The sequence below is a fragment of the Equus przewalskii genome, chromosome 29 (genome assembly GCF_037783145.1).
Source record: "Equus przewalskii isolate Varuska chromosome 29, EquPr2, whole genome shotgun sequence".
Taxonomy (NCBI): Eukaryota; Metazoa; Chordata; class Mammalia; order Perissodactyla; family Equidae; genus Equus; species Equus przewalskii.
Genome location: NC_091859.1, coordinates 40,230,792 through 40,245,075, shown reverse-complemented (window position 1 = coordinate 40,245,075; position 14,284 = coordinate 40,230,792). Strand labels below are relative to the sequence as shown.

General features: G+C 56.0%; 1 protein-coding gene across 7 annotated transcripts in view; it reads left to right on the top strand.

Moving 5' to 3' along the window:
- SCUBE1 (signal peptide, CUB domain and EGF like domain containing 1) overlaps positions 1-14,284 on the top strand; it is a 135,616-nt gene that overhangs the window by 77,314 nt on the left and 44,018 nt on the right. For 5 of the 7 annotated variants that reach the window (XM_070600642.1, XM_070600647.1, XM_070600643.1 and 2 more), the window contains 2 exons: positions 2,371-2,487; positions 5,076-5,165. In XM_070600642.1, the coding sequence (XP_070456743.1) occupies positions 2,371-2,487; positions 5,076-5,165 (207 nt within the window). The remainder of the gene's footprint in view (positions 1-2,370; positions 2,488-5,075; positions 5,166-14,284) is intronic. The other 2 variants (XM_070600644.1, XM_070600646.1) reach the window with 1 other exon arrangement.

The window sequence follows — 14,284 nt, the reverse complement described above, 5'->3', positions numbered from 1 at the left end:
GAGAGTCTGCTGCCAATCTTGGCCCCGCAGTGCTCCTGTGAAGGGCTTGCACAGATAACTGTCCGGCCAGTCAGCTCCGGTTCCTTCTGTGTGGTCAGTGTGCCGGGCTTAGTAGAACATTAGCCCTGAGACTTTCATTCTAACCTTTACGGGCACTGGAGGTGCAGGAAGTTCTGCATCTGGACTTGGGCTGGGAGCTGAGGCCTGGCCCTGCCAGCCGCCCTGGACCAGCGGGACCACAGGACTCTGCCCTAAAGTCTCTCATCCCTCCAGAGCCCAGGGCTAGTCCAGGGCCAGAGGAGGTTTCTCCATCCTTCTCTTGATCCTCCCAGAGCTTGGGGCTCAGATGTTTATTTCTGTTTCCACAGAGCCTACAAGCTGCAGGCTTTCCAGGTGCTGGCGTGCTCCGCCCTCGGGGGGCCGTGAGAGCACAAACACCTATGTGGAGGGAGTGAGGGACCCTGAGCATGGCCCTCCCTTGAGTTGCGTCAGACAGGTGTGTCCTCAGAGTCGCTTACAGGTGCAGCCAATCTCCTGGAACCCAGAGCTTTGGAAGAACTGTCTGGAACATTCTCACTACCTCCTCACCGGCTCCACCCCTGCCCACTCTGAAATGGGGCTTTTCTCAGTCTGGAAAGGCACGTGGCGGCCAGCCCAAGGCAGGGGTCTGCCTGGGTCTCTCCCCTCACCTGAGATCCATGCTAAGTGGCAGCCCCTGGAACCCTTGGCTTCCCTGGGGCCCTTCCCATTTCAGAGATGAGTGTGAACTCCCATCTGCCAGGCTCCCAGGAATGCTAAGAAAAGAGATGCTTCTGTGGAGAAGGGGCCGAGGGCTTTGTGCTCAAAGCCCCATTTGTGTTTCTTGAAGGAGTTCTGCAGGTCCTTGAAATTTCACCCTGGATGTTCAGGCCCTCCTTCGGACAGTCGTTAGCTCCCTGTGAAAGAGGCAGCCCGTTAGAGCCTCTGTCTGCCGAGGACGGCATCTGGGACACTGAGCAGGAACCATTCTCTTTATGTCCTTGCTCCTCAGCTGGCAGGGAGACTGCATGTATCCAGGCTGACAGGGCCACCGTCACTCCGCACAGTGCCCCTGGAGGCTCCGTGCTGCTCTCTGGGTGAAAGGAGACATTCCTGGGAAATGCAGCTGCGGAACTCAGTTCTGAAATGCTTGGAATCATTCACCAGGGAGTTGCCACCAAATGACTTCCCTCTGGTACAAGCCCTGCTCATGGGTCAACCTGCTAGAACATCATTAATTCAGACTCTGCCAATTTGGAATTCTCAGCCCCTCTGACTGTGGTTGCTCTGAGATTTATTTTTGCATATTGGATTGTTATTAAAGTTTTGCCAGGAAATCAAGAGAGTAGATAGAATTCTGGACAAAGGCTGTTATCCAAGAGGACGCCCTGTCCGCGAGGCCCTGGTGCGCCATTTGCATACAGATGACAGGCTCTCTGTTGTCTTACGGAGTAGAGCAGGGCCTGCGGTAACCCCTCCTGCAGAGATCGGGCATCTCCCTTAGGGATAGCCCTTGCCTGGAAAGTGATGACAGTGTCTTTCCTTTTAAATAAACTTGAACTTATCATTTTTCCTACTTCAGACTGGCTTCTTTTTGTTCAGCCCTATTTCAGCCGACCCAGGTTGCTGATGCTGCGAAACATCTTAAGATTCTGGGCTGACCGGCACCAGCTCCTCCAGGCCATAGGCATCACAAACTATGTAACATGCTGAAATAAAAGGTCATTTTCAAAACTGCTCCTCAGATGACATGAATTTGCATAAGTTCTGTCTGTTTGGACATGGCCTAGGGAGGATTAGGGCTTTGAAGGGATAGAGTTTGAGATGGCAGCTGGGACTTGGAGAGAATGGACATCCGTGGGGATGTCCTTCCTCACACCACAGGACGTCAGCAGAGGAAAGAAAGCTCTGCAAGAACTGAGGAAACGAGGGTCCCCTCTCACCACGGGCCCCCGCCCTCCCCTTACCTTACTGACTATACTGGGTATTAACAGACATTTGCTGCATCGAGACAGGCTATTTTAAAGTGTCTTTTGCAATCTAGGAAGGTTAAAATTGTCCAACTTATCCCTTTCTTCAACTAACGCCATCTGAGTCATCAGCTGTCTGCTTGAAGCCCAGATGACTCAAAGTCCATTCTCTTTCCCACCCCAGTTCACCTCTAGGGAGGGAGCAGTTCCACCCAAGACCTCGAGGGGCTGAAGTCTCGGGAGATGTGTGTCTAGTCACTGACTATCTTGTGCCCTCACTTCCCTCCCCCATCCCTTACAAGACACAACCAACACCAATAAGCTAATTGTTTTTGTTATCGTTCTGTTTATACACACGTATGTACACTTTGGGCCTAACTAGTAACCTGTAACTATGGAAACGGAGGCTGCCAGCACAGCTGTGAGGACACGGACACAGGCCCCATGTGTGGCTGCCACCAGAAGTACGCCCTCCACTCGGACGGCCGGACATGCATTGGTAAGTTGGCGCCCTTGCCGTGCACGAGCGCTCTTGTGCCACCCAGCCCACCGTGGGGTGTACCATGTGGCCTTGACATCAGCCAGCACCCCGCCGTGTCCCCGTTTCCAAGAAGGAAGCTTAAGGGAAACAGAATAGGAACGCCTTGCAGTACTAAAGGGGCTGGCAGGCATTCCCAAGGGAAACTTTCTGTGGAGACTTAGTCAGGGTCGCTCAGCCACCAGGACCAAGGGCCTCTGCTTTGTGTCACTGCAGGTTTGCTGTGGGTCTTGGTCCTTGGCGTCGGGGGTGGTTGCAGGCACGTGGTCCACAGCGGGGAGGAAGGTGTGTGTGCCTAAGGAGGGCTGCTTCTGTTCCTGAAGCACAGGTGTTTCCTCCCCTAATACGGAAACACAGTCAGATGCATTTAACCTGCCTAACGGCCCCATTCCTGACATGCGCTGCCCGCAGCAATCTGGAAAACCAGGAGCTTTCCTCAGAAAACTGCCTTCGGTCTTCGTTGTCTAGAACACCAGGGGACGTGGGCTGGTGTGGGTCCTGGGGGGCTCTGGGTTGTTAACTGCTTTCCATTCCTGAGCTAACGGGGTTCTCACCAGACTTCCTCTCCCTCCTGGAGTTCATTCTGCTCAGCGATGCCCTCTCCCGTCACCTCACCTGTTACATGGAGTCTCGATACCTCCTTCCTCCTGGTCCTTATTTCCAAGGGGAAGCTTGAATATTTGTGATTATCTCATGCTATACTCACGAGTAGGTTTTTTGCCCACTCAAAAATATAGGCAAATTTTTTAACTGAGAAAAAGAGGAATTTCAAAGTTGGTGCCCAGAGTTCATCCTCTTCTTTCTCTTTAATGCTGGAAAACTTTAGAAATCCACAGGTCAGTTATCATATTTATTAAAAAGAAAACAAAAGGCCCCATTTCTTATTATCAACTCAGAAGATATTTCTTGAGGGATTTTCAAGTAACAGAAAAGGGGTTGGCAAGCGAGCAAAGCCATGAGGCCCAGAGTTTGCTGCTGCGTCCTGTCCCCTGTGACTCTGCTCCCTCGTGTCCTGGGAGGTGGGCAGAGGCGCCTGGCGGGGCCCCAGCGGTCCCCTCCTGGTCCAGGGCTGTCATCCCAGCTGCTGCCTGCCTGGTTCTCCCTTCCTCTGTGTGGTCTCTCCTCTCAGACAGCCGTTTTTGGTTTCATTTTATCTCATTCCTCCTGCTTTTCTGGTGATGGTCCCTGATTGCCTGTCTTGTCTGATAACTGACGTTCATTAATTATTTTCAGAGCCAAAAGCCAAACCAAACCAAACAACCGAAAAAAAAATTCAAAGCAAAACCCGATCTCAGACCAGTGTCTCTATTGCAGCCTGATCCCATCTAGAACCTCCTGTCCCGCCTCTCTGCCTGTCTCCGCTGTCCTGATGGGGGCTCTCCCAGGCCCACCAGCCCCTTCCTGTCTTGTCTGCTGGGGTCCCCCTCAGTGTTTGCCTCTGCAGCCTCTGCCGGCCATGGGCCAGCGCAAACAGCTGCTGGGCCAGACCACCCCCCCCAGCCTCGTCTAACACATCTTGTCTTTGTCCACCTGACTCATCCTTCCTTGTTTTTTATCTTTTAGTGTCTGCTGCATGTGAAGGTCCCTGCTTGGCTCTACTTTCTAATGTAACTTCCCTCCCACCCCCCTGAGAATCCTTTCCCAGACCAGACCAGCTCCTGAGCTGTTGCTCCCTGCTGGCCAGGAGACCCTTCATCTGACTTTGCTCACTCCTCCTGAGGTTCCACACACCTCCCACGGAGCAAGATACACAACCAGCTAACCTCACGCACTCCTCCTCAAGAAGCTTCTTGGCGTGGCTTCGTGCCGAGCGGCCAGAACGCTCCCCAGCCTGCCTGGCCGTCTCCCTCTGCACGCTCCTCAACAGACTGACCCCTCTTTGCAACCCCTCGTTGAGCACTTGAATGTCTAGCTCTAGTCCTCTATAGACAAGCAGGCAACCAGCGCTGCCCAAATCGATCCCTGGTTTTTCTGTGTCTGTCTGATGGGTTCCACTGTTGTGTGTGTGCTTTTGTTCCTTCGTATGTTTGTTCTTAATTTGCATGAGTGTTTGACACACTGTCACGCCCTTGAGACAGGGCATTTGCCGTCCAGGCGCATCCATCACCGGACCTCGCAGCCCTGTCCCCTTGTCCTGTGCCTTGTCCTGTGCCTGCCTCTCCAGCTTGAGCCGGGGGTGTCTATAATGGCTTATGTCTTCCTGAGCACCAAGGTGGGGCTGTCTGCTTCTGTGGCCCTCTGCAGATGGTCCACTCTGACCTCAGCCGCCTCCTCTATTTGCTTGCAGATGGGCCCTGTGTCCCATCTGTGTCTTTTTGTGGTCATGCCCTTTTCTGCATCCCCCTCCCACCCTGCTGCCTCTTTGCTCTGCCCTGAACACGCCCACCTTGGAGGTTCCTGGGATTAGCCCCTTGGCGAGGACACCGCGCTGGCCCAGCATGCTGTGTTGGCTTTGTGTGCGCCACGCCGAGAGGCTGACTGTCTTGGGCCGCGGGAAGTGGGCTCTCATTAACCACCGGCTCCGTGTTTGTCCCTTACTTGTGTTTTAGAGAAGGATGAGGCTGCAATTGAGCGCTCTCAGTTCAATGCCACGTCAGTAGCTGATGTGGACAAGCGGGTGAAACGGCGGCTACTCATGGGTAACACTTTTCTTCCACTTCCTTTGTTGTTCTTGCACCTTTGTTCGTGTGTGTGTCTGTGTCTGTGTCTGTGTGTGTGTGTGTGGTGTGTCCTGGTTGTGGGACATCTGAGTTTGTATGTGCTGGTGTATCGGGCTGTGAGTGTGTGTGCTGGCATGTAGGGTGTGTGTCTGTATGTCCCTGTGTGTGCGGTCACACATGCCATGTGTGAGTGTGGGGGGCTGCACTCCAGATGTGAACTCACTTTTTCCTTTTTAAAGTTTTTACCCTTCATCAAACACATGTATTTCTTTGTGTATTTGTAGCAGAGAACCCAGAGCCATGTCAGGTGGCCTCTGCATGTGGCTGTAAACCTCCTCTGCTTGCGGGAACACCCACACTGGCAGTTAGGATCGCAGGATCAGCCCAGCAGCACTGAGACACAGAAGCAAAGGAGGGCCTCAGTGTAGAACAGGAATTCAGGTGGCACGTGCCTTGTCCGTCTCCACACCTAGGAGAAAAGCCACATCCAGGGGAAAAAAGCCACTTCTAGGTTGGGGCGTGGGGGTCTCAGGGACGTCCAATCCGCCCTGCTCACTTTATAGTTGGGAAGTCTGCTACCCAGAGTGGGGAAGCCTAGTTAAGGTCATCTCACGGGCCCAGGTGAAAGCAGGACTCACTCAGCCCCTTGTGGCCCCAAGGCTTCCCAACTCCATGAATGACCCTGGCCTGAGCTTGCTGGGCTGCAGCCTTGGCCCACTTTTCCATGGTCCCTCCTTGGGCACCCGCTTGCTTTGGGTGGGTCTGTGTGAGGTTGGCTATGCTCTGAGCACTATCCCTGGGCTGGATCTAGACTCTAGGAAGGTACGCCCAGAAACACCTGGTGCCACTCAGGGTGCCTCAGGAGGCCTGCTGGCATGGCTGAGCCTGGGCAGTGTGCAGAAAAAGGAAGGAGGAGGAGAAAATGTCTGCTCTGCACCTGCACTCAGGCTACAGAACAGAAAAGTAGGTCTGCTCCCTCACTCATTCATTCTTCTCTCCCTCAGTCGGCCCACAGTTCTGGGGTTGCTGGCCAAGGGTGGCGGCAACTGCCCAGGCCTCTGGAGTACCTCTGGAGTAGGGATGCCTGGGATTGTCACAGCCTTCTTTGTGGCATTCTAATAAGCTCGCACTTGGGAAGTGAGGGGCCAGGCAGTGCCTTTCCCCTGTCTCAGAGGAGGAAACTGAGGTTCATTGGGGTGCCCTGGCTTGCCCAAGGTTATACAATACCCTGTATAGCTGAGCTTAGCCCAGAGGTCGTGGCTGTGTGTACCGTCTTAACTGTCGGGGTCACAAGACCATGGAAGTCAGAGCCTGAACATCCCAGATAGGTCACCTAGCTTCGTGGTCCTCATATGGACCTCAAAGGAGCCCAGGCGTGGCCCCCTGCGTTCCCACCTTTCTGATTATAGAAATCCCCACCACACCCCCTTAGAGCCTGTCCTGGCCTACAGACAGAAGAGACCTCTCCTCCTCTGGTCTCCCTACAATACTTAGAACAGGGGACAAGAGCCAATAGCCAAGGCTCCACACCCAGAACTTGGTAACCATCCTCAGAGGCTTCTGTGAAAGGCACTATCTAGAGCACAGGTGAGCCCTCCCTCAGGAGCTCATAATTCTTAGTACCTGTCTCCTCTGAGAGCAGCCCGTGTGATACAGACTTAGGCCTTCAAGCCCTAACTAGTAGCCCCAGTGAGGCCTGGCTGCTCCCAGGCTGTATTAATATAGGCAAGGAATGGAGAACAAGGGAGATAACGATATCCGTCCTGTGCTGTGCTGGTCAGATCACACCTGGGGCGTTGCACTCAGAGCCCAGCCCCTGCATGGAGAGAGCAGCCTGGATGGTGAAGGGAATCAGAGTTGGGTCAGTGTCATTGGCCTGTGGGAGGGAGCACAGGCAGTTTATCCCACTGGATCCTGGGACCGATGGGCCGCTTGAGCCCTGTTTTAGGTCCTGGGAGGGGACGGGGGCAGATCAGGCAGAGGGGGAAGGGCCTCGTTCTTTGGCCCAGTAGCAGAAGAGGAAGGTGAGATGCTGGAGTTTCCCAGCAAGGTCAGACCCTGGGCCGCCCGGCTCCAGAGTCTGTGCCCTTGACTCCTGCGCTGGCCAGCTCCTCCTGAGAGAACCAGGACGAGCGACTGTTGTGAGAGAAGTCTGGGGTACCGGCATGCCCGGAATGATCTGATGAGAGCAGTGCCGTGTAGTCACGGGCAGGGTTCCGCCAGAGCAGGGGACACGTGCTACAGTCCCCTGGTGGCTGAGATGGCCTGGCCCATGTCTGTCAGCCGTGGGACGCCAGTTATCCCCTGTGTTGATGGGGCTTGTCAGGGTGGGCAGGAAAGGCCTGAGAGAGCGCCCCCTCTCCTCTCCAGAGGTGAGTGGCTGCAGGGCAGCCCTTCCAGCCCCGTGGAGTTCCATGAGCCGTGCGCATTGCCACTCTCCATGATGACCACACGTCGGCAATAGGCTGGCCCTAGGCTCGGGGTGAGACCCCTTCTCTTTCTCAGGGAGGGTAAGTGGCTTCGTGCTCCAGTTTACCTTCCCCCAAATGGAGGAGTAGTTAGGTGCCTTGTGCTATTATAGGCCATTTGACTCAGAATTATTTCAGAAATAGTTTGTGCCCAGACCACAAAGGGCACAGGTCCCTTAGACATCTGCCAGCAGCCTCACCTCTTAACACGGCCGCGAGCCAGGAACCAAGATGTATGAACTGAAACCTGGGCCCTCTTCCTCATTTGAGCCTCTCTGCTCCTCTCTTAGAACCTGCCTGCTCCTTGTTTACCCAAGAGCTGGTGTTTGGTTCCCGAGTTTGGAACCACGAGCACAAGCACTGACTGAAATCCTGCAGTGTCGCCCCCACTAATTATGGCACTGGCTGCTTTCCTGGGGCCCTGGGAGGCTCCAGCCCGGTTGGCACGGGGAGGTAGAGAAGGCTGTCTCTGTAAAGCACAGGGAGGACATGGGGCTCCGAGGGGTAAAGTGGTCACTCAGGCGCTCAAGGCCTGCAGTGGCTCAGGAGGCTGCAGTCGGGATTCTGGCTCCACAGAAGGGGACAGGGCCGCAGGGGTCAGGAGCGGAGCGCTGCAGGTGGTAGACACAGTTGTTGTCAGTCTAGAGTGTGGGTGGAATAACACCCTCCAGAGAGCTGGGGGGCTGGGTGCTCCGGAGCGCCTCAGCCTGGGGCCATTCGGGGCCAAGTGGCCCTGCCCCACCCTTGGGGTCTCAGTTGCAGCCAGTCATTGCTGTTTCTAATCACTGCAAGTCCCTGAGCACAAGGTGAGAACAGGCAGTTATGTTTCCTTTAAAGAAGCCTCAAAATATGTCATCAATTTTAGATCCCCATTAAAATCAGTTAAAATGTTTGGATTTAAGGGTTGGAGTGATCAGTTTCATTATCTGGCTGACATTCTTGTGTGAAACATCTGAGTACTAGGCTGAGTTTACCACAGGCCCCCCGGGCCCCCACTCGCAGCGCAACTGGAGAGACGCTGCGAGGCACCTGGCCCACCCCAGGTCTGAAGTCAGTTCCTCTCCCACAGGTATGCTTAGGGTAGATGCCATCTTCGTTTCCTGCTGCTGCTGTTAACAAGTCACCACAGTATTGGTGCCTTAAAACAACATAAATGTATTATATTCTGTAGGTCAGAAATTTGACTTGAGATTCACTGGGCTAAAATCAAGGTGTCGGCAAAGGTTGCATTTTTTTCAGAGGCTCTAGGGGTGAATCCATTTCCTTGCCTTTTCCAGCTTCTAGAGGCGCCCACATTCCTCGGCTCGTGGCCCTTCATCCATCTTCAAAGCCAACAGCATATGTCTCTCTGTCCCTGCTTCTGTCACCACGTCTCTTTCTCTGACCCCCTTCTTCCACTTTTAAGGACCCTTCTGACCACACTGGACCCACCCAGATAATCCAGGATGCTCTCTCATCTCACAATCCTTAATTTGTCACATCTGCAAAGTTCCTTTTGCCACATAGGGTCACAGGGGATTAAGACCTGGACATTTTAGGGAGTTAGTCTGCTGAACACAGATGATTCAAACCTGGGCTGTGAGGAACCTCCCGGGTCATCCGGTTGCTGTGAACCCTACTGAGGCAGAGCCCACCTCTGCCCTCTTCACTGGCTTATCCCCTGGGCCACCAGTGTCATAGCACAGGGCAGAGGCTAGAAGTGTGGGATGTGCTGGACCCTGGACCAGACGGCACAGGAAGCCCCACTCCTGCCCTGCCTCCTTCAGGGGGGCTTCCAGCCTCTGCCGTCCCCTTAAGTCCCCCCAGCCGTGATCATCCCCTGCTTCCTCAGGGTCTCAGTGCACTGAGGCCACTCCCGCTGGCAGCCTGTTGCTCCTCACCATAAGTGACACCACTTTACAGTTTGCAGGGTGCTTTCCAGTCAGCCCTGTGCAGTGAGTCCTCCCACCGCCCTATCAGGCAGCTCTCCCCACTTACAGAGGAAGAAGTGAGGCCCTGAGAAGAGCAGAGGCGCACCCCAGGCCATGCAATCATGAGCCAAGTCCGGGCCACAGGCAGAGACCTGCGAAGCCCCAGTCCAGGGCCCTGAGGCAGGAGCAGGGCAGGCCTGAGGTCGGCACAGGGCTCAGATATGTAGCTCAGCAGCCATTCCAGGTGGACTCTTCCCTCCTGAAGGTGCTGGACAGCAGACTTGCAGCCAGCCCGTTCCAGGGGCCCCTGAGTTCAACAGAGCAGAGCTCCAGGCCCAGTGAGCACAGCAAGGGTTAACCCTTAGCCCCGGCTTCCTCTGGGCCTTGCACTGCTCCCCGCCTTCACTCACATCACAGCCACCCTGAGAGTGGCACTGAAGTGATTCCCATTTTACAGAGAGGAAACTGAGGCACAGAAGGATAGCTAGGAAGTTCTCTCCCTGCACTCCCACAGCTGGCACCTGCCCATCTCCCTGACCTCTCCTCCTCTGAGCCCAGGTTTCCCTTCGGGGAATGGGCATGCTCCCTTCTCCTGGCCAGGCTCAGAGGAGGTGGACGTGAGGGAAAGGAGGACGTGCTGTGATGTATGTGCCTGGGGCCTGGCACACAGGACAGGGCTCAGTAAGGGGAGCCGTTGGAGTTCTTGGAAGGGAGAAAGAGGGGCTGGGACCTGGAAGACCAGGAAGAACAGGGAGAATGGGGCGATTATAGTAATCGCTGACGTTTGGTGGCGCAGACTGAGCCCCATGCTGCCCCAGCCTCATTTAACCGCACAGCCATGCTGAGAGGCCCAGCCAGTGTCACGTCTCCTCTCACCACACACACTCCTTCTCCCCCAGCCCCCAGTTTCTCTGGCCACCCAGGGGCTGCCCACCTGCCGCCTCTTCTCTGCAGCCACCATCTCCAGGGGCCCTGGATCTCCCCTGATTTCACCAACCTGTGTCCCAGGCCACCTTCCCCCACCCCTAATTCCAGACTCACACATTCAGTCACCTCCTGGAAGCCACCCTCTGCCTGTCCCAGGCTTCCTGCCTCAGTGGGTCATGCCACCCACCACTCTTTACCCAGGTGCCATCTTGGACAGTTCTACCTGGCAAAGACTCATCCAGACCTAGCTGGACCTTCCTTGACACCCGCGGCCCACTGCTCTTCCCTGTTCCACCAGCACTCCATTTTGTCACAAGCCTGGGACCCCCTGACTGGGAGCAGAGACCAAGTCTTTGCCGCCTCTGATGGCCTCTTGGGGCACAGCTCAGGGCCTTGCCCAGAGCAAGAGAACAGGGAAGGCTGGTTGGCTCAGCATGAATCAGAGCTTCCTGGAGGAGATGCCTAGGGATGGGTGGGCCTCACTGCTTACTCTTCACGCAGGCAGGTATCCAGGTGTCCAGCTGGAAGAGAACGGGCAGGCCCTGGAGCCCAAATGAGCCTGGCAGTGGGAAGGGGCTCAGATAGATCTGAGGCGAGGGAGGTGTGACACGGGGCAGTTGTCCAGGCCCGGCGCTCAGCAGGAGGCCCGGCCAGAGGGAGAGGGTAGATGGACCTTGGGGCCTGGGCAGACACAGGCCTCCCTGCCCACAGGGCTGAGCTCCAGGCACTGGGCTCTCGTTCAGGAAGAACCAGCATGTTTAGGTTTTACCCTGTCTCTGAAATGGTCCCAACTGTGACTGGGCTCTGGTCTGCTGGGGCCCCTGGCTAAGGCCCTGAGCTCCTGCCCTCAGTCAGTCACACACACACACACATAGCAGGCTGGTAGAAGGAGGTGGGTCATGCTGACTCAGCTGTGTTGTGGGGTAGAGTATGGGTGGAGGCAGGGTGCCAGGCAGACCTTATTAGAGAAAAGTAGAGGGCCAGGACATTGGCTGGCCCCAGATTGAGAAACTGAGGCTTAGAGAGGCTATGACCCACCCACAGCCACCCTATGCTTTGGGCAGAACCAGGGTTCCTGATGCCTGGGCCCTCACACTTTTGGGGACCAAGCCTGGCTGGAGAGAGTAGTCTAGCACCTGCCCTGAGAGGGCCCAGAACACTCACCTGTAAGTCGCTTGACTTCCTTTGGAGCCTGAGGCCTGTAGCTTTCCCCTCTCTCTGGGCCTTGGGTGAAATTTGAGCCTGATTTCAGCCAGTCTGTAGGCCTGTCTCATAAAGTGTAAATGCCATGGGAGACTTCACCTCCATGGGCACAGCTCACAAAGGGCATGCTTCTGAATGCCACTTTCTTAGCCTCCAGAAGTGAGGGTAGGGGCGAGGACAGGGTACTGGGAACTGGGGACGTGCTCTGCTCCCTTAGAGACCTGTCAGCGTGGGCACGCCCTCCCCAGGCTCTGAGGGTGGGTTCTGTGACGTAGGACTACCGATGGGGAGGAGGTTCCTGCTAATGTGAGCAGTGGGGTCAGAGAGACCTACCAGGAAGTACGGGCTGAAGCCCAGCTGTTGGGTTTAGAGAACTTGCAGTGGACCACGGTTTAGGAGGGTGCATCCAGCAGAGCCCAGTGGGCTGAAGCTGGGGCAGCACGGATAGGAGGGTGACAATGCAGCTGCAGGCCAGAGGGCTGGGGGAGCACAGAACGGTGTTACAGAGAGGTGATGTGGCCAGACAGGCCTGTGGGGATGACCCCTACGACCTGGAGGGAGACAGTGCCCTCGTGGTCTCCTGGTAGAGCTGGCCCGGCCAGGGAGGTGAGGGGAATAGCTAGAGTTGCGCGGCTCTTCAGAGGCAGGTGTTTGGGGCTTCCCTGGGTCGGGGGGAGGGTATCCACATTTGGACCAAGGGGCTGGGCATGGGGGTCAGTGAATGGCACATTGGGACCTGGCCTCCCCTGCCATTTGCCCCTGGATGGCCTTGGTAAACCCCTTCCCCTCTCAGGGCTGTAAAGTAGAAAAGCAATTCCTAGTCCATCAGCCTCTGGGGTCTGTGAGAAGGACCTGCTGGGATGGTGACACCTGGGCAAGTGCTTCATCAGAGTGACTTGTAGAAGCATCAAAGGGTGATTCCCAGGGGTTTGCCCAGTTCTCAGGTTTTGTGTAGAATGCCACCTGGTTTGTGGCAGGGCCCTCCCAAGTCTCCCCGTGACTCAACATCCCCAAACCTGCACCAACTTCCAGGGCCCGGGCAACTCCCACATGGTCAGCCCCTACCCTGCAGCAAAGCAGAAGCTTCCCCCGTGCTACGGCAGCTTTTCCACCTAGATGGGGCATACTCAGGGGGGATGGGGGGAATGAGCCCCACAGATAGAAGGTGGCCCTGCCCCACTGCTCCTCACACTCTGCCCCGTCCTGCTGGGGGCTGGGCACCCTTGACCCAGACATGCTCGTTCTGGGCCCCTACCTCATCTAAGGGACCATGTTCCCCAGCCCCTCCCTGCCCCCAGCCCCTTCCCTGCCTCCAGCCCCTCCCTGCCCCCAGCCCCTCCCTGCCCCCAGCCCCTCCCTGTCCTGCCTCAACGTTTTCCTAGTTTTCTTGGCCTGTCAAGATTTGGTCCTAGTGGGTCCCAAAGCCCTTCAGAATGTGACCTCATTGCCCCCTGCCTCCTAATCACCCCTCTCGTATGCCCACTTTCTGATGTGCTTGCTGGTCCTGGCTGGCCCTGGAGTGATAACACTGATTGTCTGCTGTAGCCACAAATGTAAGGCACCCCAAAGAGCCCAGCGCATCTTTTTTTCACCATACTGGCTTTTTTTCAACTGTTCTCTTTGGAAGAGCCCCAGTGTATAGAAACAGATGAAACTGGCGCTTTTCGGTCACCCTGCCCACTGGTTCCCTCTCCCCTCACCCACCTGGGAGGCCATGGCCCACTCCTCCTTGCTGCCCATGCCTTGAGGCCATCCTCGCCTCCCTCAGGGCTTCTGTCTACCTGGCTCCAACCCAGGGCAGGCCAGGTGGTGGCTACAGACCCAGTGCGAGCAGCTGAGTGTGATCGCAGAGGAGCCAGAGCTCAGGGCCTCCTGCAGTGAGATGTCCTGGTCTGTCCCAAGGAAGCCAGGCCGCTTCTACGTTGCTCTGCTGGGCTGGGTCTTGGGATCCAGGATCTTTATTCTTAGAGCAGGGGCACTTGGGTGGAATTTTAACAGTGACTTCTCTTTCCGGTTTTGGTAACGGTTCTCTTTCCTGCCTCTCCAGCTCTGGGTTCCATTCCTCTGTCATCTCACCAGAGTCACCTCACATCTCTGAGCCTCAGTTTTCTGTTTTGCAAAAAGGGCATTGTAGCCTATACTCTGAAGCAGCTTAGATGCGGTGCTTGACGTGCGGCCCCTGGCCATGTGTATGCAGGAGGCAAGGGCTCCATGATATTCCATTCCTTCCATCTTCTCCTTCCCCTGGCGCTAGCCTTTTACCAGGGCACTCAGAATACCAGTGAGGAATACCGCCTTGATGGCAAGTCCCAGGCAGTGAGGCGAGAAGCCAGGGGCCTGCCTGACCTTGGTCAGGTCGTAGGTGGGCTGATGCTGTAAGAGAGAGAACCAGCAGGGTAAAGCAGCACCTTTCAGAGGCTGGCCAGGTACTGCAATCTGGACTCCTCCAGGAGGCCCGACCAGCTCACAGGCCAGAGAGAGACAGGGCAGTCACGATTTTAGCCACCCCAGCCCTGGCCCCGGCTCCAGGAAGCCACGGAGGGGTGCACCAGTGCTGAGGGTCCCCACTGAAGCGCAGAGGTCTGTGCAC